Source organism: Leptopilina boulardi, unplaced genomic scaffold, assembly GCF_019393585.1.
Source record: "Leptopilina boulardi isolate dan_hultmark-lab unplaced genomic scaffold, ZJU_Lbou_2.1 LbouV2_325, whole genome shotgun sequence".
NCBI classification, from domain to species: Eukaryota; Metazoa; Arthropoda; class Insecta; order Hymenoptera; family Figitidae; genus Leptopilina; species Leptopilina boulardi.
The window spans coordinates 5,523,608-5,550,019 of record NW_026137891.1 but is presented as its reverse complement, the minus strand read 5'-3'; the positions used below and the strand labels follow the sequence as shown (position 1 = coordinate 5,550,019).

General features: G+C 24.7%; 7 protein-coding genes and 2 long non-coding RNA genes across 9 annotated transcripts; 5 read left to right on the top strand and 4 right to left on the bottom strand.

The window, feature by feature from the left end:
* The first annotated feature begins 758 nt into the window (after window positions 1-758).
* On the top strand, window positions 759-3,707 carry LOC127284605 (glucose dehydrogenase [FAD, quinone]-like). Its single transcript, XM_051310129.1, has 11 exons — window positions 759-1,154; window positions 1,309-1,508; window positions 1,583-1,694; window positions 1,753-1,887; window positions 1,965-2,077; window positions 2,147-2,314; window positions 2,391-2,544; window positions 2,624-2,784; window positions 2,897-3,074; window positions 3,156-3,360; window positions 3,432-3,707. Exons 1-11 carry the CDS (start codon window positions 995-997, stop codon window positions 3,625-3,627), a joined length of 1,782 nt encoding a protein of 593 aa, XP_051166086.1. The 5' UTR covers window positions 759-994; the 3' UTR covers window positions 3,628-3,707.
* Window positions 3,708-3,822: 115 nt separating this feature from the next.
* On the top strand, window positions 3,823-5,064 carry LOC127284607 (beta-1,3-galactosyltransferase 1-like). The gene has a single exon (XM_051310130.1). The coding sequence runs from the start codon at window positions 3,823-3,825 to the stop codon at window positions 4,960-4,962; it is 1,140 nt and encodes a 379-aa protein (XP_051166087.1). The 3' UTR covers window positions 4,963-5,064.
* Window positions 4,901-6,619, bottom strand: LOC127284608 (RNA-binding protein 7). Its single transcript, XM_051310131.1, has 2 exons — window positions 6,389-6,619; window positions 4,901-6,096 (listed from the first exon to the last, which is right to left on the bottom strand). The coding sequence occupies exons 1-2, from the start codon at window positions 6,470-6,472 to the stop codon at window positions 5,467-5,469; spliced, it is 714 nt and encodes a 237-aa protein (XP_051166088.1). The 5' UTR covers window positions 6,473-6,619; the 3' UTR covers window positions 4,901-5,466.
* Window positions 6,620-7,925: 1,306 nt separating this feature from the next.
* On the top strand, window positions 7,926-14,983 carry LOC127284603 (uncharacterized). The gene is made up of 3 exons (XR_007843504.1): window positions 7,926-8,326; window positions 11,958-12,129; window positions 14,542-14,983. It is a non-coding gene; the product is annotated as an uncharacterized LOC127284603 (long non-coding RNA).
* LOC127284604 (uncharacterized) lies at window positions 13,508-14,529 on the bottom strand. Its single transcript, XR_007843505.1, has 2 exons — window positions 13,965-14,529; window positions 13,508-13,719 (listed from the first exon to the last, which is right to left on the bottom strand). It is a non-coding gene; the product is annotated as an uncharacterized LOC127284604 (long non-coding RNA).
* Window positions 14,796-20,485, bottom strand: LOC127284602 (protein phosphatase 1 regulatory subunit 14B). The gene is made up of 5 exons (XM_051310128.1): window positions 20,247-20,485; window positions 19,247-19,464; window positions 19,048-19,137; window positions 18,931-18,972; window positions 14,796-18,870 (listed from the first exon to the last, which is right to left on the bottom strand). The coding sequence occupies exons 2-5, from the start codon at window positions 19,451-19,453 to the stop codon at window positions 18,829-18,831; spliced, it is 381 nt and encodes a 126-aa protein (XP_051166085.1). The 5' UTR covers window positions 19,454-19,464; window positions 20,247-20,485; the 3' UTR covers window positions 14,796-18,828.
* Window positions 20,486-20,933: 448 nt separating this feature from the next.
* On the top strand, window positions 20,934-23,503 carry LOC127284595 (peroxisomal membrane protein PEX13). The gene is made up of 5 exons (XM_051310121.1): window positions 20,934-21,250; window positions 21,316-21,579; window positions 21,649-21,896; window positions 21,978-22,163; window positions 22,246-23,503. Exons 1-5 carry the CDS (start codon window positions 21,183-21,185, stop codon window positions 22,659-22,661), a joined length of 1,182 nt encoding a protein of 393 aa, XP_051166078.1. The 5' UTR covers window positions 20,934-21,182; the 3' UTR covers window positions 22,662-23,503.
* LOC127284601 (cytochrome c oxidase subunit 5B, mitochondrial-like) lies at window positions 23,229-24,490 on the bottom strand. The gene is made up of 3 exons (XM_051310127.1): window positions 24,299-24,490; window positions 24,063-24,133; window positions 23,229-23,710 (listed from the first exon to the last, which is right to left on the bottom strand). The coding sequence occupies exons 1-3, from the start codon at window positions 24,396-24,398 to the stop codon at window positions 23,495-23,497; spliced, it is 387 nt and encodes a 128-aa protein (XP_051166084.1). The 5' UTR covers window positions 24,399-24,490; the 3' UTR covers window positions 23,229-23,494.
* Window positions 24,491-24,623: 133 nt separating this feature from the next.
* On the top strand, window positions 24,624-26,284 carry LOC127284600 (60S ribosomal protein L9). Its single transcript, XM_051310126.1, has 4 exons — window positions 24,624-24,779; window positions 25,323-25,470; window positions 25,677-26,004; window positions 26,154-26,284. Exons 2-4 carry the CDS (start codon window positions 25,333-25,335, stop codon window positions 26,258-26,260), a joined length of 573 nt encoding a protein of 190 aa, XP_051166083.1. The 5' UTR covers window positions 24,624-24,779; window positions 25,323-25,332; the 3' UTR covers window positions 26,261-26,284.
* Window positions 26,285-26,412: the final 128 nt, after the last annotated feature.

Sequence of the window (26,412 nt, the reverse complement as noted above, 5' to 3'; positions counted from 1 at the left end):
GATTAAACTATTTAAATTTCTTATATTTACCAAAAAAATTAGATAAAATCTAAAATATTAGGATTAAACTAAACTTAATTGTTTAAATATATTTATAATTTATATAAAGATTATATGATTTTTTAGTTATTGACAAAATATTCTGTCACTTTCAACCGTGCTTCCTGTCAGCTATAGTGAGCAGTTATACCAACAAAAGCGGAAAAAAATACCAACCAATTACATTTCTACCAACATAATTAGAAATTTTTTTTAACTGCTTTTTTATTGTAATAACCTTCCAAACCCTCGTTTATTATTTCCAATTTTATTAATAAATTTATTTTTTTTATTTTTATTTAATATTTATTTATTTATATATATATATATATATATATATATATATATATATATATATAATATTTAATCTTTTATAAAAATTCAAAAGTCGCGCTATAATGCCATCTAGCGACGGCAATAAGTCACAAATGTCAAAATTTTTGGTTACATTTCTTGTTGAAAAAATTTTACCTAAATTTTTTCTTTTTCTTCACAGCTACCATGAAACTTTTATGAATTTTATATTATTTAAATAAAACATTACTCAATTATCAAGAAACATGTGTATAATTAGCGTTAAAATTAAATAAATACATTGTCGAACATAAAATAGATTTCCTACTTTCTGACGACGCCATTTGCAATGAACCCTAATGCCAACCCAAGATTAAAAAAAAAAACAACTAAATTTTTTCACTTCTACCAACATGACATCGATTTTTATTACGTCATTAGTGGAAAACAACAACGTGGTTTACAAATTAATGAACAAAAACAAAACAAATAATGAAAATTTGTGATAAAATTTAACTATAGATATTATTAATTGTTGAAAAAATGTAAAATAAAGTCAAGTGTTATTGATATTTATTATAAAAAGTAGTAAAAAATGTTGTCAAAAATATTTGTTTATGAAAAATAAGTTTTTATTATTATAATTTATTTTTAATGAATTATGGAATTGTTTTGTTTAATAAAATATTCTTCTTTTTTAATATATAATTTAAGTGTATACTTATTTGTTTACTATTTAAATATTTATAATTCGTGGGAAATTTATAAAGATTGGTGGTTTAATGAAATTAAAAATAATGAAATCTATGATTATATTGTTGGTAAGTAAAATTTAATATTTTAAAAATTATTAATTAAAAGAATTAATATCGTATTTATATTTATTTTAAATTTATTCAAAATTAAAATAAATATAAATATTTTTATATATTTCTTTTATTTATATGAATAATGATTAAAATATTTATATTCAAGTTGGAGCAGGCAGTGCAGGTTCTGTACTTGCTTCAAGATTATCAGAAAATGGAGATAAAATTTTATTAATTGAAGCAGGAGGAATGCCACCATCTCTTATAAATATCCCAATTATTTCACCTGCACTTCAAGAAAGTATTTACGATTGGCGTTATATTACAACGTCCCAAACTAATGCCTGTAAGGGTTTAATTAATAATGTAAGTTTATTTAAAAAAGCAATTTAATTTAAACTTGTCTTTTCAATTTGGTGTATATAATTTTTATTAAACAGCAAAGCATTTGGCCAAGGGGAAAAGTTTTTGGTGGAACAAGTCGATTAAATTATATGATTTACGCTAGAGGACATCCTGACGATTTTAAAGAATGGTTTCCAGATTTTCAAGGTATAAAATTGATATAAAATTTCTAAATAACATTATTTTATTTATTAATATTTTTCAGAATTTTCTTTAGAAGAAAATGAATATGTCAGTATAAATGATTTAAATTGGTCCACAAAACTTACAGAGAGTATTTTAAAAGGTGTTAATGAAATGGGTTATACCGTTCAAGATATAAATAAAGAGAGGAATACGGGTAAATAAAAGAAGTATTAAATAAAATTAATAATTTTTGAAAAAAAAACTTTTACGAAATAAAATATTTTCATCTAGGTTTTATGAAAACAAAAGTGTTTATGAAAAATGGTGAACGTTGGAGTTCAGATAGAGTTCTTAAACAAAATAAAAATAATTTGTTTATAATTAATTATGCCAATGTTGACAAAGTATGTATACATATGTATAGATTATAACGAATATAGAAATTTTAATAATAAACAAAATTTATTTTTAAGGTTCTCTTTCAATTAAAGAAAGCAATAGGAGTTGAATTTTCAAAATTAGGTAAAACATATAAAGCATTAGCGACTAAGGGAATTATTTTAAGTGCTGGAGCAATTGGTACGCCAAAAATTTTAATGCTTTCTGGAGTTGGACCAAAGAATCATTTAGATGAATTGAAGGTAACAGACAAGAAGATGAACAAATAGTATAAATAACTAAGAATTTCATATAAATAATTTATAATTTGTCTATTAGATTGATGTCGTATCTGACCTACCAGTGGGTCAAAATTTAATGGATCATTTAATAACTGGTTTGGATTTAGTGATACTTAATTCTAGTCAACCTGTCAGTATTATTGATCTTCTAAATCCTTTGTCAGCGTATCAATATTACTTTCATAAAAAAGGTAACTAAAAATACATTTTCTTTATAAAAATGCATTTAATAAATTTAAATGTTATTACTTTTATTCTAAATTCTATTAGGATTATGGAGTTTTAACGGGATTGATGTAATTGGCACATTTCACAGTTCTTTACAAAATAATATATCTGCGCCACCAGATTTGGAATTAATGGTAATGCCTATAGGAATTTCGCAAGATAATGGAATTAATTGGAGGAAAGCAATGGGTATTTCAGATAAGGTCTATATTTTTTAAATATATATTAATTATTTAGTTGAACAAATTAGAAAAATAAAAATTTAGTTCTAGTTTAGAAATCAAATTATCGTAATTTACGCTTTAAACCCTACAGGTATTTCAAGAATATTTTGCACGCCTTACTTATCAAAATGTAGTTACTTTAGCGCCAGTTTTATTACATCCAAAAAGCTTAGGAGAAATTAAACTTCAAAGTAAAAATCCTCGTGACTCCCCAATTATTAATCCTAATTATTTATCGAATAATGAAGATGTTAAAACTTTAATAGAAGGTAATTCATTTACATCAAATATTCAAATATCAAAAGAAAAAAATTATAAATAAATGAATTAAATAAAAATTTAATTTACAGGTATTCAATTTGTTAAAAAGTTATTAACTACAGAAACTATGAAACAATTGGGAGCAACACTTTATCGAAAACCTTTTCCTGGTTGTGAAGAAAAAATTTTCGATAGTAAAGATTATTGGGAATGTTATATTCGCCATTTGACGTTAACTTCCTATCATCCCGCAGGAACTTCTAGCATGGGATCAGTAGTAGATAAATCATTTAGGTAATAATTATTTTTTTTTTTTAAAGATGCAAAAAATAATTGTTTTGTTAAACTAATAAATATTTTTATAGGGTGTACAATACAACGAATTTGTATGTTGTCGACGCTTCTGTATTTCCAATTCTACCTAGTGGAAATATTAACGCAGCTGTTATAATGCTTGCCGAAAAAGCTGCTCAATTATTTCAACAAAGGCAAAAGAATCAATTGTTTGGTAAATGTCACGTCAGAAATATATTTTTTCTACGATCGTCAAATGTTTTCTAACCAAAATTAATTTTCTTGTTATTAATATTTTTTGTTAATATTCTATTGAATATTAAAAATGTTAGTATTTATCAAACAAATGTCTATTTTTTTAATATTTATGTAAAAAATATTTTGATACTAAATAGCTTTAATTTAACCTAACAATTTCTATCATCATGTTTCCTACATTTCAAGAGAAAAATTCACAACAAAATGTTAAAATTACATCGTTTTCTCTTACATTTGTTAATTTTTCTAAACTTCAAAAATACAATGGAATCAATAATGGATACAAATAAAAAAGAAAAAGAAACTCAACTTTTTATCAAAAATATTGGTGATAAAAAAAAATCAATTAATTCTCCAGCGGAAAATTATTTACCTCCTGAATCAAGAAATATTCAAATAAAAAATACAGAAGAAGTGATAAACAAAAAATTTATTAAAAACGTTAGTGAAATTTATGAATCTGGACATTTTGTCTCACTTTCCAATAAATGTTTAAATCATGGGACAAAATTAAAACTTCTGATAACAATTTTATCAGATCCTTGGCATTATTTGGCAAGAAAAGCTATTCGAGAAACGTGGGGAATTTTTGGCAAGAGAAAAGATGTGATAATATTATTTTTTTTAGGTGCAACAAGTGATCCATATCTTGAAATAAAACTTGCTCACGAGGAGAAAATTTTTGACGACATTATACGTTGTAATATCTACGATAGTTATACGAATTTAACATTAAAAACAATTTCCATTCTCGAATGGGTTGATAAATATTGTTTTAACGCAAATTACGTTTTAAAAACTGATGACGATGTTTTTCTAAATATGCCTCGACTTTTGACATTTGTACGTGTTCGACTTAAAGTGAATAATGTAATTTTTGGCAAAATATCACCGAACAAAAAACCACACAGAGACAAAGAAAATAAATATTATGTTCCAATTATACAATATAAATTTTCCGAATATCCACCATTTGTAACTGGTCCTGCTTATTTAATTTCTGGCAATTCAATACATCGTCTACACAAAGAATCCCTGAATACGATTTTTTTGAAATTAGAAGACGTCTTTCTAACTGGAATTGTTGCCGAAAAATTAGGAATAAAAAGAATAGACAGACAGGAATTTGTTAATAATCGAATTTCCTTTAGCGTTTGTCAACTTCAAAGAAGCATAAGTTTACACAGCATCAAACCTAGTGAACAATATGATCTATGGGAACGTCTTTTTGAATGTAATCCCAATTGTCCATATTTTTGTATACATAAATCTTCTAAAGCAATTTTAATGAAAAATAATTTTATTTTATTGACAATTGCTTTTTGCACAGCATGGCTAATATAATAATCAATTACATTATCATGATAAGACTTTTTTTGCACAAAATAGTACAATAATTATATGTTTACAAAAAAAAGTTTTAAATTTCATTTTCAAAAATTAATATATACTTCATTTTTTTTTATTATTCATAATGTATCTTTCAAGATAGAAATATAAACTTTCTGATGAAGAGAATCATCTTTATAAACTATTGTCATATCCTCTATCTTTTGAAATAAATACAAAAAGCAATTATTGAAGAGCTTTTTTCTATTTTAAAGTTTAAAAAACGTAGTAAAAAAAATTGATTATTTTTCCTTACCAATTTTAAGAAACAAAAACAAAAAAAAAGGAAAAATTCACGAGAAAAATATTTCAACATATACTTAACAGCTATTGCATACATGAAAAATCACACAAAATTTTCATTTTAAAAAATAAGAAATTTAAATTTAGTAAGATTTCTGAGAAATGTGTGTTGAAATTTTAAACAAAGGAAACAAAAAATGGTTGAATCATATAATTTTAAGATCGATAATACCTTCTATCATGTCGTCTACTACTTTCGGGGCGATTATTACTTTCTTGTCGGCCATCACTTTCATGCCGACTTCTACCATCATGTCGATTGCTGTTGTCATGTCTATTACTGTTCTCATGTCGATTTGAATAATGTGGACTGTCTCTATAATTATTTCTAGGAGACGAAGAATAATTATCTCTTCTGTTATCGCGTCCATGATCGTTATTATATCTTGTTTTATTTCTCTCTGGTTCACGCTGATAAGGATGTCCAGAATAATTTGATTGAGGTCTTCTTTCCTCATTGTTATAAAATTGAGGCTGGGCAAATTGATTCGGTTGCATTAACATAAGCGGACTAGGATAATTGCCATAAATTAATGATGGATTTGGTATACATTGAAGCATTTGTTTTCCAAATTGAATTAAATCATTTTGCATAGGTGAAATTGTTTCTTGTGGTATTTCATTAGTTCTTGATTTCAAACTAATCGTTCGATTGAATAATGAAGTTCCATCAAATAAATTTATAGCATAATTCACTGAAACTAGATGTTTATATGTTATAAACGCAAATGTTCGCTGTTTTCCATCACGATCCTTTGGAATATGAATTCTTTCTAATGGTCCAGCCTATAATTGTTTTTTTTAACTTAGATAAAAGATTCATTCATTTCGTTTATTCTTTAATAAAATGATTTATTTATATTATCAAAATATATATGATCATATATTTTGAAATGAAGGGAAAACATGTAAATATTTTGAAGGTTATGTTGAACATTAAATTCAATAAAATGCCTTACATATTAATGTATTTTTAATACATGGTAATAAAAAGTTTTTAAACAAAAAATTACTTACACGTATACTTTAACAAATAGAAATTGTAAAATAATAATGGCAAAAATAGAGATTATAATACCTGTAAAAACAGCTCATATAGTACATCATCTGAGACTTTTTCATTCAAATTTCCACACCAAATTGTTCTTTCATCCTGAGTCATGATTATTTGACAATTTGAACAAGTTTTATATTAACTTTAATAACCAACTTTTTAATAAATTGTTAAATTTTATAGTCAAAGTCAAAACATAACACACTGTAAAAAAAGTCAGTGTTATTTGACATCGTATTACGATGGAAATTTTGTGCACACGTTAAACCTGTGGATTGACATGCAGCGTGTATTTAAAGCCCAAAGAACAGTCTCTATAGCGGGAAATTCAAATTGAAAGAAAAAGATAATAAAACAAAATTGATTATTAATTAATTATTAAATGATCATTAATTAATAATAAATTAATTTTTCAGTAAATATTATATAATTATTAAAAATAATATATTTAAATTATCTCTACCTCAAAAAAAAAATTGTTGCGTTAAGGAAATACTTTTTTTTGACAATTCTTTTCTGTGAAAATAAAATTAATTAACTAATTATTGATTTTTCTAGTTAATTAATTTTTTAAAGAGAAAAATTGCAAGAAAAATATTTCCTGACCCAAAAAAATTGTTGTGATGAAGAAATAATTTTTTTGGCAATTTTTCTCTCTGAAAAAAATTAATTAACCAAATAAATCAATAATTAGTTAATTAATATTTTTACAGAGAAAAATTGTGTAAAAAATTATTTTCTCATCACAACAATTTTTTTTGGGGAGGGAAATAATTTTTTTGACAATTCTTTTCTGTGAAAATAAAATTAATTAACAAATTATTGATTTTTTTAGTTAATTAATTTTTTTTACAGAGAAAAATTGCCAAAAAAAATATTTCCTGCTACAAAAAAATTGTTGTAATGAGGAAATAATTTTTTTGGCAATTCTTCTTTATAAAAATAAAATTAATTAACTAATTATAGATTTTTTTAGTTAATTAATTTTTTTTACAGAGAAAAATTGCCAAAAAAATATTTCCTGGCAAAAAAAATTGCTGCGATGAGGAAATAATTTATTTGACAATTCTTCTCTTTAAAAATAAAATTAATTAACTAATTATTGATTTATCTAGTTAATTAATTTTTTTACAGAGAAATATTGCCAAAAAAATTATTTTCTGTCAAAAAAAATTGCTGCGATGAGGAAATAATTTATTTGACAATTCTTCTTTGTAAAAAAAAATTAATTAACTAATTATTGATTTATCTAGTTAATTAATTTTTTTCACAGAGAAAAATTGCCAAAAAAATTATTTCCTGCACGAAAAAAATTATTGCTATGAGGAAAAAATTTTTTCACAATTTTTCTCTGTGAAAAAATTTATTAACTAGATAAATCAATAATTAGTTAATTAATTTTTTTTACAAAGAAGAATTGTCAAATAAATTATTTCCTCATCGCAGCAATTTTTTTTTGACAGAAAATAATTTTTTTGGCAATATTTCTCTGTAAAAAAAATTAATTAACTAGATAAATCAATAATTATTTAATTAATTTTATTTTTAAAGAGAAGAATTGTCAAATAAATTATTTCCTTATCGCAGCAATTATATTCGGAATAGCACTCAGAAGAACTGGGTCGATTAAAAACAAATAAGTGACAAGACAAATTATTTTTTTCGACAGATACTGCCTGTTAATAGGCAGCCGATCTGCGAACATTTTCATTCTCACCCCTTCTTTTTCTCTTCCGGCCAATGAGCGATCGTCTTCAATAAAATTCATCCAGTCGTAGCGCGCTATAGAATGCAAGATATCGCTAATTTGAATAGATCAATCACGAATCGAGAAACGATTTAAGAATTACCCATGTGATTTTTGCGGAAGATACTCGTGATTGGTTGTCATTTCTCCCTCATTTTTGCAAGTTTCAGCCGATCAACTCAGTATCAGTTCTACTGTCTTCTACATCACATATGGTAAGTGCCACATTTATATTAAAATAAAAGAAAATTTCCCAATAATAAATTTTTTATTTAATTGAATTGATACTAAAAATATTTTATAGTACTTTTTTAACTCAAGTTATAAAAAAAAAGATGTGAAGTGGTGAGTTTTTAGTCTGGTGGACCACGTGCCCGTGAAGATTCAAGATATATTATGCGGGTTTTGTCTCTGTTTTCTTTGTTTGAACATTTTTATTTCGATTTCAATGTTTTTCTCAAATTTATTAATATTTTCCAGTGAATCGCGAATAAAAAATTTATATTTAGTTATTCGTGGCACGTTTATTTCGTTTGTTGCTAAAAGAAAGGTGTCGTTTTTTCTCAAATAAACTAAATTCATTTAAATTTCGAAATAAATAAATGTTACAAAATTTTGAGATAATCCTTTTTTTCAAAATTCTCTGCTTTTTATTAAGGGAAAATGTGGCAAAACCGGGTACCTTTTTTGAATTGCCTTTTTACAGAGAACCAAACGATGAAATTAAGAATTCTTTATTAAACCTTTTATTATTCGAAAATCAGGATGATTGTTGACAAAAAAATTAATAAGATAATTTGTATTTTTTAAAATAAAAACTAACAATAATTTTTATATATAATCTTATTAAAAAAAATTCAAAGTTTTTAAAAATTAGTTAGATAAAAATGTTAAATCTTGGAAATACACTGTTTGCGTTTAATTTAATTTAATTAATTTCGGAATGATAGATTTTGATTGATTCTTAATAAAATCCTTTTGATAGAAAATTATTAAATTTTCCAGCGGATAGAATTTTAAAAAATATGTATAAAAAGCTAATGATTAAAAAGTATAAGAATTTCGGAATAATAGATTTTGATTGATTCTTAATAAAATCCTTTTGATAGAAAATTATTGAATTTTCCAGCGGATAGGATTTTAAGGAATATTTATAAGAAACTAATGATTAGAAAGTATAAGAATTTCAGAATGATAGATTTTGATAGATTCTTAATAAAATCCTTTTGATAGAAAATTATTGAATTTTCCAGCGGATAGGATTTTAAGGAATATTTATAAGAAATTAATGATTAAAAAGTATAAGAATTTCAGAATGATAGATTTTGATTGATTCGTAATAAAATCCTTTTGATAGAAAATTATTGAATTTTCCATCGGATAAAATTTTAAAGAATATTTATGAGAAACTAATGATTTAAAAGTATAAGAATTTCAAAATGATAGATTTTGATTGATTCTTAATAAAATCCTTTTGATAGAAAATTATTAAATTTTCCAGCGGATAGAATTTTAAGGAATATTTATAAGAAACTAATGATTAGAAAGTATAAGAATTTCAGAATGATAGATTTTGATAGATTCTTAATAAAATCCTTTTGATAGAAAATTATTGAATTTTCCAGAGGATAGGATTTTAAGGAATATTTATAAGAAATTAATGATTAAAAAGTATAAGAATTTCAGAATGATAGATTTTGATTGATTCGTAATAAAATCCTTTTGATAGAAAATTATTGAATTTTCCATCGGATAAAATTTTAAAGAATATTTATGAGAAACTAATGATTTAAAAGTATAAGAATTTCAAAATGATAGATTTTGATTGATTCTTAATAAAATCCTTTTGATAGAAAATTATTAAATTTTCCAGCGGATAGAATTTTAAAAAATATGTATAAAAAGCTAATGATTAAAAAGTATAAGAATTTCGGAATGATAGATTTTGATTGATTCTTAATAAAATCCTTTTGATAGAAAATTATTGAATTTTCCAGCGGATAGGATTTTAAGGAATATTTATTAGAAACTAATGATTAGAAAGTATAAGAATTTCAGAATGATAGATTTTGATAGATTCTTAATAAAATCCTTTTGATAGAAAATTATTGAATTTTCCAGCGGATAGGATTTTTAGGAATATTTATAAGAAATTAATGATTAAAAAGTATAAGAATTTCAGAATGATAGATTTTGATTGATTCGTAATAAAATCCTTTTGATAGAAAATTATTGAATTTTCCATCGGATAAAATTTTAAAGAATATTTATGAGAAACTAATGATTTAAAAGTATAAGAATTTCAAAATGATAGATTTTGATTGATTCTTAATAAAATCCTTTTGATAGAAAATTATTAAATTTTCCAGCGGATAGAATTTTAAAAAATATGTATAAAAAGCTAATGATTAAAAAGTATAAGAATTTCGGAATGATAGATTTTGATTGATTCTTAATAAAATCCTTTTGATAGAAAATTATTGAATTTTCCAGCGGATAGGATTTTAAGGAATATTTATAAGAAATTAATGATTAAAAAGTATAAGAATTTCAGAATGATAGATTTTGATTGATTCGTAATAAAATCCTTTTGATAGAAAATTATTGAATTTTCCATCGGATAAAATTTTAAAGAATATTTATGAGAAACTAATGATTTAAAAGTATAAGAATTTCAAAATGATAGATTTTGATTGATTCTTAATAAAATCCTTTTGATAGAAAATTATTAAATTTTCCATCGGATAAAATTTTAAAGAATATGTATAAAAAGCTAATGATTAAAAAGTATAAGAATTTCGGAATGATAGATTTTGATTGATTCTTAATAAAATCCTTTTGATAGAAAATTATTGAATTTTCCAGCGAATAGGATTTTAAGGAATATTTATAAGAAATTAATGATTAAAAAGTATAAGAATTTCAGAATGATAGATTTTGATTGATTCGTAATAAAATACTTTTTATAGAAAATTATTGAATATTCCATCGGATAGAATTTTAAAGAATATTTATGAGAAACTAATGATTTAAAAGTATAAGAATTTCGGAATGATAGATTTTGATTGATTCTTATTAAAAACCTTTTGATAGAAAATTATTGAATTTTCCAGCAGATAGGATTGTAAAGAATATTTATAAGAAACTAATGATAAGAAAGTATAAGAATTTCAGAATGATAGATTTTGATTGATTCTTAATAAAATCCTTTTGATAGAAATTTATTGAATTTTCCAGCAGATAGGATTGTAGAGAATATTTATAAGAAACTAATGATTAGAAAGTATAAGAATTTCAAAATGATAGATTTTGATTGATTCTTAATAAAATCCTTTTGATAGAAAATTATTGAATTTTCCAGCGGATAGGATTTTAAAGAATATTTATAAGAAACTAATGATTAGAAAGTATAAGAATTTCAGAATGATAGATTTTGATTGATTCTTAATAAAATCCTTTTGATAGAAAATTATTGAATTCTCCAGCAGATAGACTATTATATAACATTAATGTAAATTTTTTGATAGTAGAGTATTATATTTTTTACGGATAGGATATGATAGTTCGTTAATACATAAAGTCGATAAAAAGTTATTACATTTTCATTTGGATAAAATTTGATTAAATTTTAATCCGAATCTTTTGATAATGTAGTATTAAAGTTCCAAGTTATATTCATTTTGATAGAAATTTTATCCAAATATTTGAAAGAGAATGATTAAATGTTACACTTGCTATTGAAAATGATTGGAATTTCAATATTTGATAAATTTGGATTGGAATTTCACTTCATGTTTGATAAAAACTCTATCAAATCCAATACTTTTCAATACTTTTTTTAAACAGGGATGCAGGACGCAATATACTAAATATTGGTCTCATTCTCAATGGGCTTTTGGAACCAACAGCTATAAGAAATCCCGAAAATTTCAATGCCTTGAAGTCGTTCGTAGAACATTTGTCGGTGGAGGATCCCAGTCCATCCATCTAAACAAGCTCGAAAGAGCGTGCACAAAAAGTAAGTTTTTATTAAATATTAAGTAAATGTGGTACTCTTCAAATATAAATTGGTTAATAGCTAATTATCAGTAAAAATGTTATACTGTTATACTGAGTTTGATTATTTCTTTCATTTCATTCCAACTAATATAACTATTTAATATTAACTACTTTTAATGTGAAGAGTATTAAATAAGAAAGCTTTAATTAAAAATTGGAACAATTTTACAGTTTTATCACATTGCCTTAATAAATATATTATTTCTAAATCTCATTTGGATTCACAAAATTTCTTATATATGAGCTGGTAAAATGAATTTGACCTATTAATTAAAAATTGTATATTTTTCTAACACAAAGATTAATTAATCGATAACAAATATTGAAATAATATTATTTAAGTTAATGTTAATATTAAAGTCAATGGAATATTTATAGAATATTTATGTTAGTTAAAATTATTTTCTCCTTAAATGAATTATAAATGACTAGAAATTGAATTCTTTTCACGTACCTGGGGTAAATGAAAATTTCCCGTGGAATGCCTCATATATACAAATGCAATAAAAATCATATCCGAACATTTTTAAATTAATTTTTAAATAAAAATTGGATTGAAAAATAATACAGAATATAATATATTAATTAATTAATATAAAAATAAATTTAATGTATAGAAAAAATTCATTTTGAAAATAATCTCATAAAATTTATTTTTTTATTTTTTTTCACTTTTTTTTCTATCTTTTTTCATATACATTGATTAAAATTTTTTTAATGTTTTCTATTGTATTTTAATTAAATATTACTTTTTAAAATTATTTTATAAAAAATGTATTAATTAAATAAATTTTTAAGATTGGTGGCCAAACCATTTCACAAACATCGTCATTTTACACTTTCTTGTAGCAGAAAACGTTTTAAAGCAAAATTTGCTAAATTTTTCAATCAAATCATGTTTCTATCACTATTTTAAAGTGTTTTTACATATTTAAACAATTATTTAATGTTATATTTCTTAAAAAAACATTTTTTGTTTAAAACAATTCAAAAATACCCGCCGTGAAAATGACTTTTCACGCATTTTCACGGTCCAGAAATAATGTTCATCTGATCGAAATTTGAGGTATAAAAGCACCTTAACACAACCTATATGTTTTTTCACATCCCTCAAATATAACCATCAGAATACCATCTGTCGAATTACACACTGCATGTTTTTCAAAGTGAATATATATTTTTGGAAAAACATGCAGCATGTAATTCAACTTATGCATGTAATATAACCTGCAAATGTTGTATTTATACAATTTGCTTGTAAATTTTTTTTCTTCCACTTTTTTCTTAACAACAATTATATTATAATTAAAGGAAACAAAAACTGATAAATCGATCAATTAATTTTTTTTATAGAACTAAATTATTATTTAAAAATTTTCTTACAGAAATTTTTTTATTAAATTATCACTATGTAATATATAATAAAACAATTAGATTAGTAGTTTCTGCAGATTAACACTAAAAATTTAAAAAATTTAAATAAATAACAATTTAAAATGTTTTTAAACATTGAAATCGCCATTCTCCCAACTTTTCTTTGAAAAGGAACCTGAAACAAAATAAAAGTAATTATTGAACTAACTAATAATTTGAAATAAATAAATTTTATTCATAAATTAAAACAAAAAAGAAAACTTACCTTTAAAAAAAAAATTAAATCTTATAAATTTTATCACCTCGTGCTTGGGAAATGTGAAACATTTTTAATTACAGACAAAGACCTACCTTTCATAAAGTATTTAACTATGTAACTATTTAAGACAATATAATATTAAGATTTATCTATTTACTTACTTTTGTATTTGACAATTGTGTTCACAATATTTATAATAAAATAAAATCAGGAAAACCACTTGAAAACTAAATGAACGCCAGAGATAACATAATGCAAATGGCCGAAGTTTTGCGCATGGTCCATATCGTTAAATATGAAAAACCTTAAATACATGGCCAAGGTAGAATAAAGGTATGGTCACACGACTTTTGGAAAAACCATTCTTGTCTTTCTCTCTCCTAAGACAGAGGCATAAGATTGTCTCACTCTGCATTTTCTTACATTTCCCAAAGACGGAAAATGCAGAGTGAGACAAACTTATGCGTCTGTCTTAGGAGAGAGAAAGACAAGAATGGTTTTTCCAAAAGTCGTGTAACCGTACCCTTAACACGCCACACGGAATAAAAATGCAGTGTGTAATTCAACTAATGGCTTGCCGATGGTTATATTTGAAAATGTGAAAAAACATATAGGTTGTGTTAGATTACACGCTGCATATAAATTCCCTCAACACGCTACATGTTTATCCACAGGTTTAACGTGTGCACAAAATTTCCATCGTAATACGATGTAAAATAACACTGACTTTTTTTACAGTGCAGATCAGAGGTTCAGTATGATTTTCAATCTTCATTATTTGGCCAATCAAAACACGGGACGAAAAGGGCGCCAAAGATGTTTAAATTTAAAAAATAATTATAAAAGTAAAGACAATTAGTTCACACTGTTAATTTATTCAAATTTAATATATTATTGTTATATTTAAAATATTAGAAGCAATAAATGTGATGATGATTATAAAAACGAATCCTGACAAAAAAAATTAAGTGGAAAAAGAAAAAAAAAGTACATTCAGATTCTTTTGTTTATTTGTATATGTATATTGCAACTATTAATTTTGCATAAAATGTAAATAAAATTTTTCGTTGATGGATTATACACCTGAATATAGAGTTCAGTTCAATAAAATTGTGAAAATAAGAGCAACTTTTGTTCTTGCATTCAAGAAATAAAAAAAATGGACTTTGTTACCGTGATATATCCGTACTATTCATTCGAAATTTTTTTTTTAAATATGTTTCACAGGCATACACACATGTATAAAAATCAGAAAATACGACATGTTCACCACTGCCTATTAAAGTAAATATTGCAATGTTTTTTTGTTTTTTTTTTTTACTTTACATTCTACGCTTTTATCAATTTTTAGTACACTTATTAATATTATTATTTTTTTATTGCAATACTTTAGATTTTTCCATTAACTCACAAAGTAATCGCCAAAGAATCGGATTTTTTTTATATCACAGCACAATAATAGTTGTAAATCTTAGAAAATCAACGAGGGAAGTCGAGCTTTTTTGTGCGAAATACATTTATATTTGCTCGAGAAACAAAATCATCAATCCTCGTCGATTTGGAAATATTATATACGAATTTTTGAAAAATTCAAAAGTATTGCAGTCATTCACTTTTTTGAACTCACTATTTTTCGATTATATAATATATATATATATATATATATATGTATGCGATATTTTTAAGGCATGAGTGTATAAATGAAGCTAAAACTTGTGTGCTCTTTTTCCCATAATTTTCAAAGATATAAAGGTGCTAGGCGATGATTTTTTTTTTATGAAAAAATGTAAATAATCGGAAGTAGTTACATAAATAGAAGCGGAAAATAATCTGCCTAAAATAATTTTTTTTCTTGTCTTAAAGAAAAAAAAGTACATTAGGCTAAATTTCCCTGAGCTTAATTAAAAAATATTGTTGTAGACATACAGAAATACGATGACAATTTCAGTTTTATAAATTCACAAATAACTAATTTTATTTCATCTCCGTTTATTGTTTGAGCAACGATTAAATATTAATATGAGATTAACACACGTTAACTGCCAAAAATTATTTCTTATTTCTATATCTTTTTTTTTTTTTTCTTAATGTATAATTGAGCAGTTCCATGTGTTAATATCAAATGTTTTATTTTTACGTCTTTCATCTTACTATTTTTTTATGATTAAAATGTCATGTAAAAGTATAATTATATCAGTAGAAGTTAATAATATATAATTGAAATCGAATCAATAATCTAAATAGTATAATAGTAAAAATACAAACGAATTTAGTGATTATAAAAATTTTGGGATTCCTTTTTTAAAAAATGGCAGTTAACGTGTCACTTATCTTAAAAAGCTGTGTATACAACGGTATGAAAATATTTTCCAAACAAAATATACAGCTTGTAAATATCGATTGTTTTTTTTAAGTATTTGCATAGATTTTGTATTTCTACACAATTTTCTAAAATTAAGAAAAAAATTCTTTTCATTTAAAATTATGTTAAAAATCGAAGAACGCAGCAAAGAATATTACCACAATTGAAAAATTGACATTTACAATTTGAAATTAATTAAAATAAATAATTTCAATGCAAAAGTCTTGTTTTATAAGAGAATTGGGTAAATTCTTGTTCATTATTATTTAAAAATTCTATCATCTAAAAGTGTACATATTATAATGCCCAAACATAATTTAAGTTATAAATATTACAAATGCACAGTCGTTGAAATAGGAAAATGACAAAGAAAACAGCACCATATTGTGATGACAATTTTTAATCTAATTGTTAGATCTTTATCCATGAATTTCAAAAAAAAAAATTTTGTCAATTTCCTATACCTAACATATTTATGTATAATAAATGCAATAAAAAAAATGCACGAGATCATGCAAATCAAATAAAAATACATCTTATAAAAAAAGGAAGCGTGTTTGGATTTCTCTAAAATATAAAATGATCTTTGGATTGTTCCAGTGTTTTTTAAAAACTTTTTTTTCACACTAAAAGTCTCTTAAAGTTTTAAAACAGATTACAAAGTCTTTAAACTTTGTAATTTAAGATGACTATAAATAATTTAGCGTAACACTTTGATTTAATTTAACAATTAAATGTTACTTTGGATAAGCTATGCAAATTTTAACGACATTTTGATTCATTACATGAATTTATATAATTTTTCTAATTCAAGAGATATATAAAATTCACAGGAAAAAAAAGAAAAGACACACACACACACAGATATCTATAATGACAACGAACGTATTTAGTGCGTTTCTATAATGCAAAGCTGTTATTAAATTAAAAAATTTCGCCTAAAGCTCACGCTTGATTCGAGATTAATAATTTTCTTACCTAATAGACGAAGAAAGAAATGAACTAGGTCACTACTGGGTTCAAACAGGATCATTTCCCATAAAAAATTTTTCTCTTATAGAGATCATTATATAATATAAGAAACTGTCTCCTAAAAGTCGCAACTAACAATAGGGGCTTAAATAGAATTTTTAAAAACATTCAATCAGTAATAAACTAATGAAAACTATCAACAATAAGATATTCGAGCACTTGATTTAGCTGTGTTCCTAATAAAAAATTAGGAACAGCACCAGAAATTTCAAATTCAGAAATTTCCTTAGCTATCGAAAATATAACGAGCCTATTTTCTTTTCTTTTTTTTCAAGAGCCAGATATGGTGTGCTGTAATTAAGATATGTGATTATAATTTCAGGAATGACTTCATCTAGAAAATAAAGATCTACAAAGGCTTTACACAATATCAGAGAATTTAAAAAATGCTATCACAACTTAATTTTTATAATGATGAAAGAAAGAAAACCGTTATGAACATGATGAATATCGATTTAAAAATCGGACGGTTTGAAAAAGTCTTATGTTTCATGAAAAATTATTAAAATTACTTTCCATTTACGGTTGATTTTTAAGTACCAATATTTGTAATTTTTTTAAGTACCAAAAACCTTTGAGATCTTTTCTTCGGGAATGCGATAATTTTTTTTTTAACACCATATATATAAATTCACTTGAATGATATGAAAATGATATATACGATGAAATTCTAAGAATCTAATGCAAATTTTTTTTTTTTTTTGATGAGACAGTGTAAAATTCTGGTGTTTTGTTGCACACGATAAATATCAGCTATTTGGCACTTCATTCGCACTGAATTATCTAAAACATTGGAAGTAACTAATATTCGGTGAGACGGTGTTCATATATATAAATAAAAAAAAAAAGTAGAACGACTGTCTTTGTGAATGAATAAAAACTTAAGTGCCACTACTTAAAACTTTACTGTCAAAACTAGTTTTGATTCGTTAACATATGTACCTATGAGAACACTTAATATATACTATATATGATAAAGAGTACGAATTAAGACTCCTTTTGTTCGTCATGACTTTGTACCTTCTATTATAACGAATTGGCAAGTCTGTGTCGCGAGAATAATTATAGTATTTAAATCTCAACCGCACACATTCATTTGTCGTTAATGTTATATTATAAAACGAAAGGCGAACCTTTTTTTTCAAGGTGAAAACAAAACCTTCTGCTTGGGGTTACTGGCCTTAATTTGTTTTCTAACAATGACAATCGACTAATATATTCTAAAAATTCACTTTAAAATTCAGTGATTAGGCAGTTTTTTGTATTCTAGTAGCTGCGGTGTATATATTGTGCGATGCGCACAAAAATTATATTATCTAAAAATCATTCACTAAAATATTTCGATGGTTCACCACAAGTACTGACCTTTGTTTTCAATATGAAACAATTCGTACTCGAATAAAACTTTGTCAAAATTATACATACTGATATTCATATTTCGGCGCGATTAAGGATTACTGACTTCCAGAAGATTTTTTCAAAATGTTGATTAACATTTGTTCGCTGTTTTTTTTTTCTTTTTTTTGAAGCAGAAACCCGAAACTCGTTATTGAAAGGCCTTGGCATTTGAAACATGCATCAATTTTGAAATTCGTTATAAAGATATACACCCCATAGTCAATATTAACTGCTCACAGAGTCTTTGCTTTTTCCAGTAAATCATTGATGAATTTCTAAAAGCAAAAATAATTTTAAAATCAAATATAGAAAAAAGAACATATTTTCAAACTTACTTTAACATCATGAGGTGGTTTCTTTGCATCAACAAGAAGTTCCTATAACGAATTATTGATTAAATTTTTTTGTATCTTTAAACATAATGTAAAAATATATTTAAAAATATAACTAACTTGCAAAAAACTTCGTCTGTGATCATCACTATCCATATCAAGCAATTCATCAATATCAACTTCAACTTCTCGACTTTTTCCCGTATCATTCTAAAAAAAAATTTGTTCTTTATGCTAATTACAAGAGTAATTAAATTAATTACTATTTTAAATATTCCGGAAAAATATTTATTAAACTTTAATTGCAATTAATTCTTACCACAGTTTCATAAAGCTTTTGAAGCTCATCAAATAACCACATTTCAACAGCCAACCTCTTTCTAATAAGAGACATTTGATGAGAACCATACTTTGCTGTGAGAAATTTTTCTCGACGTTCTTTTACTTCCCCTTTCTCAGTAAAAGCAACGTGTAAATTAGCGCGGGCAGGACTACGTTCCGCGGTCAACACACCTCCTCCTTCCATTATTGAAATACCTAACATGAATCACAATCCAGGTATGAAGAACTAATTTTTAATTCAACATTCTCAAGGGAGACTCTTTATATAATAATAATAATTGAAAATAATCATTAAAGCGAAAGATATTTCAATTTTTTTTGAAAACGCTACTTTTTTATATAAAATCTTTTCAAAAACTGTAGTCAATGAATAATAATTTCCAAAACAAAATTTAAACTATTTTTTAAAATATTTTTAAAATAATTTAACAAATTATTTGATAAATTCAAAATGTGAGAAAAAGAAAGAATTTAAAAACAAATAAAAACAAAACATGTAATAAAACATTTATATATTACACCTCATCTATTGTTACAACACTATCGACAAAATAAAACAGTTTTAATGACAAAAGCGCATTATAAAATCAATTAAATACATAAACTTTTAATTAAATTACCATTAAAAAAAAAATAATAAAATTTTTTCCAAAATTAAAATGTACACGTAAATTATCGCTCTTTATTTGTTGCGTAAAATGAATGATATATATAATCTTAGTTTAAAAATACAATTTGGAATAAATTTCTTTGATATATATAAATAGAAGGTTTTTAATCATGAAAAATTGATGTTAATGACACTTAAATTGTTTTCATAGCAATTTTAAACCTCTTCGAGTTATATGACCAATAATTGACAATGAGAACACATTTCAATATATTTATATTACTATTTTAAAAAGTATTTTAAAAATTAATTGACAATAACATTTACATAGGATATATATATATATATATTATAAAACAAAACTTACCAAGTATTTACACAGGAATAGAACAAAAACGATGCTAAGGTGGAGCAAATTTATAAGCTTTCTTCGGTGTAGTCTTTTAAAAATGTTGTTTGATAATAATAATTAACAATTAATTCAATTGTTAAACAAATTATTAGACAATTAAACTATTTCCGACAAACGAACAATAGCACACAAAAAATAATTTATGTCTTCATCCGAAAATGCTGCTCGATTCACAAAACGCTTCGTTTTCAGAAAGCGACATCTGTCGCAAACTTCTAGTAATTGAAATGAAAATTCAGGAAAAAATTAATACAAGCGGATTTTAATTGTTATTTTCTACAAAATATGTAAAAGTAATTATTAACCTATAAATTCAGCAAGTACATTCACAAAAAAATGTCATTAAAAATAAATAATACCATTAAAAATCTTAAATGAAATACAATTTTTGTTTTTTTGAAAATACCGCGTGAAAAAATTGTCCATTTGCGCAAACTCTGTATTCACTGATTAGTCAAATCAGTAATTAAATTTTTATTAATTTACATGCAATTTCATTTTAATGAATAGAAAAAAGCAAAATTAAACACAAACATTAGTTTTTTTATTATTTAACGTAAAAATTGTTTGTTAACGATAAAATTTAAAGTCTATCTCTGTATTATAAAAAACTTAACCTGATTCTTGTTCACAAATCGAAGTGCTGCTACAAAAGAAATAAGTCGTCTGCTTTATTTTTGACAGTTCTATACATCTTCACTGTAACTTTTGCAGTAATATGCGTAAGAAATGTCATAAATTGTTATAAAAAAAAAAAAAATAGATTGACCTTTGAACCCATGCAGATAACAGCTGTAAGAAGTAAATAGGTCGTTTCATGTTGCAGCTGTAATTTTTTTTTCAACAACAAAATTGTGCAATTTCATTCTGTAAATTGCATGTGTGTTAAAAATGAATCAACAACGACCAAATATCATTAATTCAAATAATTTAAGAAATTCCACATCCATTTTAGCAAGGTATTTATTATTAATTTTTTTGTGTATATTTATATAGTCACTGTGTAAACTTTTATTATTTATAGTGGTTCCGGTCCACAAATTGTTGGATCAAGTGTTCCAAATACAATTCCACCGCCTTTACCTCCCCGCAGGACAGTTTCGTCGTATCAAAATTATAATAATTATCCAGGATTAGGAAATTATTATGGAGATTATGGAATGGGAAGCAGTTTAAATTATAGAGGTTATGGTGGTTTTGGATCCTACGGTGGAAGATATGGATGTTATGGCTATTCTCCATACGGCAATGGACAGTTTGGTGGACCCAGTGGTGATGTTGAGAATAGGTAATTAAAAAAATTACTCCAAAAATGTCATTTGTGACAAAATTGGTCATTATTTTGTTATTGTTAAAGATTTGTACAATACGCAGAAGAAAGCACAAGGCCAGCTTTTCAATCAATAGAGACTATGGTTCATACATTTTCATCCGTCACAATGATGTTAGAATCGACATTTTATGCGATGACTAGTTCATTCAGAGCAATTTTAAGTGTTGCTGAAAATATGGGTAGATTACGATTAATGTTTGGACAATTTTTAAATAATTTCGCATTAGTGAGGATTTTGAAGTGGTTATATTGGAAAGCACGATATTTGCTTGGTATGTTTGTTACTTTTTCATTTACAATAAATATTTCAAAAAAATATATATAATTTAACATTATATTGAAAATTTATTTAGGTTTGAGGGGCCATGACCCCAGGAATGAATCAGCATGGCAACAAACTGTATCTGAAGTAATGAGTGAGACTGTTTCTCAAAATAGTCCTTCTACATGGCCAATCTTGATGTTCCTAAGTTTACTAGTCGCAGCTCCATATATGGTTCACAAATTAGTCAATAATGTTAAGACTATAAGCACTGAAGGTATAAGACCAATTAAGAATTTATTTCAAAATCAATTTCTTTTGCATATATTTAATAAAACATATTTTTTTTCTTTTTTTAGAAAACAATCCAAAAGAATGGGTAAAATATAATGAACCCATCTATATAGCAACAACTTTGTATGATTTTGTTGCTGCATCTAATGATGAATTAAGTTTTAAGACTGGACAAAAACTCTGGCTTGCTCCACAATCTTTACATCCAAAAACATTACCAGGATGGTGGAAAGCAACTGACAGTATCAATGTTGGTTTAATTCCATCATCTTATGTAACAATTGTCGGACAATTGAAGAAGAAAACTGAAACAAATCCAATTGTAAATCATACAATTTCTGAAAAAGAAAATACCACAAAAATTACTTCCAAAGAGGATAATTTAAATAATTTTAAATACAATCTTGAAGAAGCATATAATTTAAAAACTGAACGATCTAATACTAAAGAAAATCAAGATACAAATGAAGAAATTTTTTAACAATAAATTAAATGTCAAAAATTTTTTGTAAATATACTATCGTTTAGAGTACTAAAGAAAGAATAAGGTCAACAAAAGCTTTAAAGAAAAAAAAAAAAAAAACGACTGACGGTCTGTGAAATTGATTTAATTTATGTATTTTATTATTAATTACCATAATGTTTTGGATTAAAACAAAATTAAAGAGAATCTTTAATCGAAACTGTAAGAAAATACCAAACTTTTGTACTATAATTCTTTGGTAGCTAGATATAATATTGACTGAAGAAATGTTTTTAAATGATTAAAAAAAAAAACATATTTCAGATCTTTTTTAGGCACGTGTCAACTTGTTTAAAATTTATATTCAATACATTCCTACGAATTACAACTAATCGTAATATTAATTTTTATTTCTTAAAATAAGGTTCAACTTTATTTAATTAGAATTAAAAATTTACTCAACACGTGCCACTTTTTTTTTTAAATAGGTAAAACCGATTTGTACCTTTTTGTAAAAAAACAAATATATGTATAAATTCATTAATATAAGAAATATAAAATAAAAAAAAAAAATTACAACTAATGTCGAAAGTAACCTTAAGTTGGTTTTATTTATAGGAAAAATCATATATATACATAACTATTAACGATGAGTAACTTTATTTTAATTTTTTTTTTCTCTTCAATCGTAAGGTATGAATAAAGATAATGCAACTTGATCCAAAAATAAAGCTCAACTTTATTTACTATACACAATATCAATATTGACTTAATTTGTGATTTGAATATAAGTAAATAAAGTTCAACTTAATTCAAGGTGAATTTTTACGCGATCTACTATTTTATCAACTTTAATCAGCTGTAATTGGAGTTTTCTTTTGTAATTTAAACCAATTTCCACATTCACAACGCCTTGGAGCCCCAGCATGTAACCACATCCAACAAATGTAAGTTTGATCTTCTTCACAAATACATCCGATCATACGACTATCAAAAGCACTTGGTACCATAATTGGTTTATCTTTAGTATTATCTGTTCTAATTATTGCTTTTGTCATGAAAGGATCCTGAAATTAGAAAGTAATAATTGAAAATTAAATTTCTTTTCAGAAAAAACTGCTCCAATTTATTCTCTTTAATTTTAATAAATATTTAAGTTTAAAAGTAAAAATAATTTACAGCTACCTTTAATTGTTATTTCGTAAAATAGTGTATAAAACACAACAAAAATACTTAGAAAAATAATCAATAAATTAAAATCACCAAAGGGTCTAATAAAAAATAAATATTAATAATAACTGTAGGAAATTGTCAGTTATTTTTTTAAATTAAGAAGATTTTTAAGTCATCTTTATGTAATAAAATAAAATTATTACTGAATTGAAATAATTTTTTTTTTGTATCAAAAACTAAACTCACATCGTTGCCGGATAATTCGGCCAGCAATTCTCTCTTTTCGAGACCCTGGGCGTGTTCAATAGGATCAGGTACTAAAGAAAAATATATGTGTAAGTAACAAATTATAATACATTAAATAAATAATTTACAAACTAATAAATCAACTTTCCATTACGTAATGCGACAAAGAAACAAGGGAAAATACTTGTAGCCCTTTAAATGATAGACTAGAGCCAAATGAATAAAAAGATATTTACAATATTTGGGTCCTTTACTGAACCAGCCGAGCCAGGGTGTACTAGTCGAAAATTCTCGACGTGTATTTCTTAAAATAAGCCGACCGCAAAGTGATGCCATTATTTTATGGGTCTATTTAAATATGAAAAATCTTTTTTCTCTAAATCGCAAAGATAAACTTAATAAAAACCACTAGATTTGACATTCAGTTTATAGATTCTTCAAGACGACTAGTGCGACATCTACTTCCTTAAGGCTGATTTCTAAGACACAATTTGTACAATTAAAATCTCTTTTTTTTTAATATAAAAAATTAAATTAATTACTTTTCAAATTATAAAAATGCACAAGTTTTGTTTCAATTTATAAAAAAAATTTACAATTTTTATATGCAAAATTCCAATTTCTTGGCGTATCTATACATCGAGTGGACAATCTATCTTCCTTAGTTTATGGTCGTCTTCCCAATCCCTTTTCCTGTTAGGTCGTAACGTGTAAAAGGTATCCGAATATTTGTGAATTTTTATATTTGTTCTAATCCGTGTGAAGAATTTACATTTTCAACATTTTTCTTACAAGGATATTTCACTAGTTTATCTTCTGTGTTTTCTGATAATTATTTTTTTTAAATATTTACTTCTTTATGTGAAAAAAGAATTCTAACCTTTCTTCTGTCATGTCTTTTTGTTTCCTGACATTTTAGAATTATTTACATTGAACTATTAGCTGTTATTTTGTTTTAATTAGTATTTCAATTGTTTAACAAGATAGAATAAGATTAATTATTTTTAAAATACTACAAAAGTGTGTATTAATTTTTATCAGTGTTTGTTATGCTGAACTATTTTTGGACATTGTTTTGAACATCAAGTGACAAATTAAAATAATATTTTAAACCTATTAATAATTTTAGTAATATTAAAATTAATTAATAAGGAGTTTTAGAATTAATTTTTCTATAATTCTTCTTTTTTTTAAACAAAAAATGTGTATTATACACAATATATGCTTCTATGTAATTTCTAATAGTCTTATTTTTTCCAGATATTACACGATGAAGCAGATTGTTACGAATCAATCGGTGAAAATCCCGGAGGGATTAACAGTTTCTGTAAAATCACGAATGGTTACAGTCAGAGGACCTCGAGGAGTATTGAAGAGGTCTTTTAAACATCTTGCTTTGGATATACGTGTAAGTAATTTTTTTTAATAAATTAATTTAGTGAAAATTAGTTTATTTTTCTTTTATAGAACATAAATAATGATGAGACAATGGATTCCCCTTCATTTTAATTATAAATGAGTAATCCTTTACTGATATTTTTAAAAAAACCCTCTAATATCATTAATCTTTTAATCTGTCATTGTAATTTTGAGAAAAATCGTCTTTTTCTTTAGATGATCAATCCTAAAGTATTAAAAGTGGAAAAATGGTTTGGAACCAAGAAGGAATTAGCTGCCGTTCGTACAGTGTGTTCTCACATCGAAAATATGTTAAAGGGTGTTACTAAAGGATATCAATATAAAATGAGATCCGTATATGCTCATTTTCCCATAAATTGTGTAACCACCGAGAATAATTCTGTTATCGAAATCCGTAATTTCTTGGGTGAAAAATACATCCGTAGAGTTAAAATGGCACCAGGAGTTACAGTTTGTAATTCTACCAAACAAAAGGATGAGTTAATTCTTGAAGGAAACTCTTTGGAGGATGTATCAAGATCAGGTGAGATAAAAGATAATTTTAAAAATTTATTTTTAAATATTTTAAATTGTTTATTAAAAAAACATGTAAAATTCAAATGCAATGTTTTATTTTTATTCGTTCTTTAAATTTAAAAAATTAGATTATTAATTAATTCTTTTTTTTTACAGCTGCTTTAATCCAACAGTCGACAACAGTTAAAAACAAGGATATTAGAATGTTCTTGGATGGTTTATATGTTTCTGAAAAAACTACAGTTGTACAAGACGAAGAATAAAAATACTGTACATTTTTCCAACTATTATATTTCTTTTCTATTTTATAACCTACTGCATTTTTATATTTATAAGTTATTATTTTGATTTACATATAATTTATAATGAAAATAAAAATAAATTTAAAAATTACTTTAAAGAATTTAATGAAAAC

Bases quoted from the DNA above. Each gene is read 5' to 3' on its own strand.
- LOC127284605 (XM_051310129.1), top strand. From the start codon at position 995: ATGGAATTGTTTTGTTTAATAAAATATTCTTCTTTTTTAATATATAAT. The intron at 1,509-1,582 runs GTAAGTTTATTT...TTTATTAAACAG, and splicing joins GTAAGGGTTTAATTAATAAT to CAAAGCATTTGGCCAAGGGG. The intron at 1,888-1,964 runs GTAAATAAAAGA...ATTTTCATCTAG, and splicing joins AAATAAAGAGAGGAATACGG to GTTTTATGAAAACAAAAGTG.
- LOC127284607 (XM_051310130.1), top strand. From the start codon at position 3,823: ATGTTAAAATTACATCGTTTTCTCTTACATTTGTTAATTTTTCTAAAC.
- LOC127284608 (XM_051310131.1), bottom strand. From the start codon at position 6,472: ATGACTCAGGATGAAAGAACAATTTGGTGTGGAAATTTGAATGAAAAA. The intron at 6,097-6,388 runs GTATTATAATCT...AAACAATTATAG, and splicing joins TATATGAGCTGTTTTTACAG to GCTGGACCATTAGAAAGAAT.
- LOC127284602 (XM_051310128.1), bottom strand. From the start codon at position 19,453: ATGGAAGGAGGAGGTGTGTTGACCGCGGAACGTAGTCCTGCCCGCGCT. The intron at 18,973-19,047 runs GTTAGTTATATT...AATTCGTTATAG, and splicing joins ACAGACGAAGTTTTTTGCAA to GAACTTCTTGTTGATGCAAA. The intron at 18,871-18,930 runs GTAAGTTTGAAA...TTTTGCTTTTAG, and splicing joins AACCACCTCATGATGTTAAA to AAATTCATCAATGATTTACT.
- LOC127284595 (XM_051310121.1), top strand. From the start codon at position 21,183: ATGAATCAACAACGACCAAATATCATTAATTCAAATAATTTAAGAAAT. The intron at 21,251-21,315 runs GTATTTATTATT...TATTATTTATAG, and splicing joins TCCACATCCATTTTAGCAAG to TGGTTCCGGTCCACAAATTG. The intron at 21,897-21,977 runs GTATGTTTGTTA...AAATTTATTTAG, and splicing joins GAAAGCACGATATTTGCTTG to GTTTGAGGGGCCATGACCCC.
- LOC127284601 (XM_051310127.1), bottom strand. From the start codon at position 24,398: ATGGCATCACTTTGCGGTCGGCTTATTTTAAGAAATACACGTCGAGAA. The intron at 24,134-24,298 runs GTAAATATCTTT...ATTTTTCTTTAG, and splicing joins CAGTAAAGGACCCAAATATT to TACCTGATCCTATTGAACAC. The intron at 23,711-24,062 runs GTGAGTTTAGTT...TTCTAATTTCAG, and splicing joins CCGAATTATCCGGCAACGAT to GATCCTTTCATGACAAAAGC.
- LOC127284600 (XM_051310126.1), top strand. From the start codon at position 25,333: ATGAAGCAGATTGTTACGAATCAATCGGTGAAAATCCCGGAGGGATTA. The intron at 25,471-25,676 runs GTAAGTAATTTT...CTTTTTCTTTAG, and splicing joins ATCTTGCTTTGGATATACGT to ATGATCAATCCTAAAGTATT. The intron at 26,005-26,153 runs GTGAGATAAAAG...TTTTTTTTACAG, and splicing joins GGAGGATGTATCAAGATCAG to CTGCTTTAATCCAACAGTCG.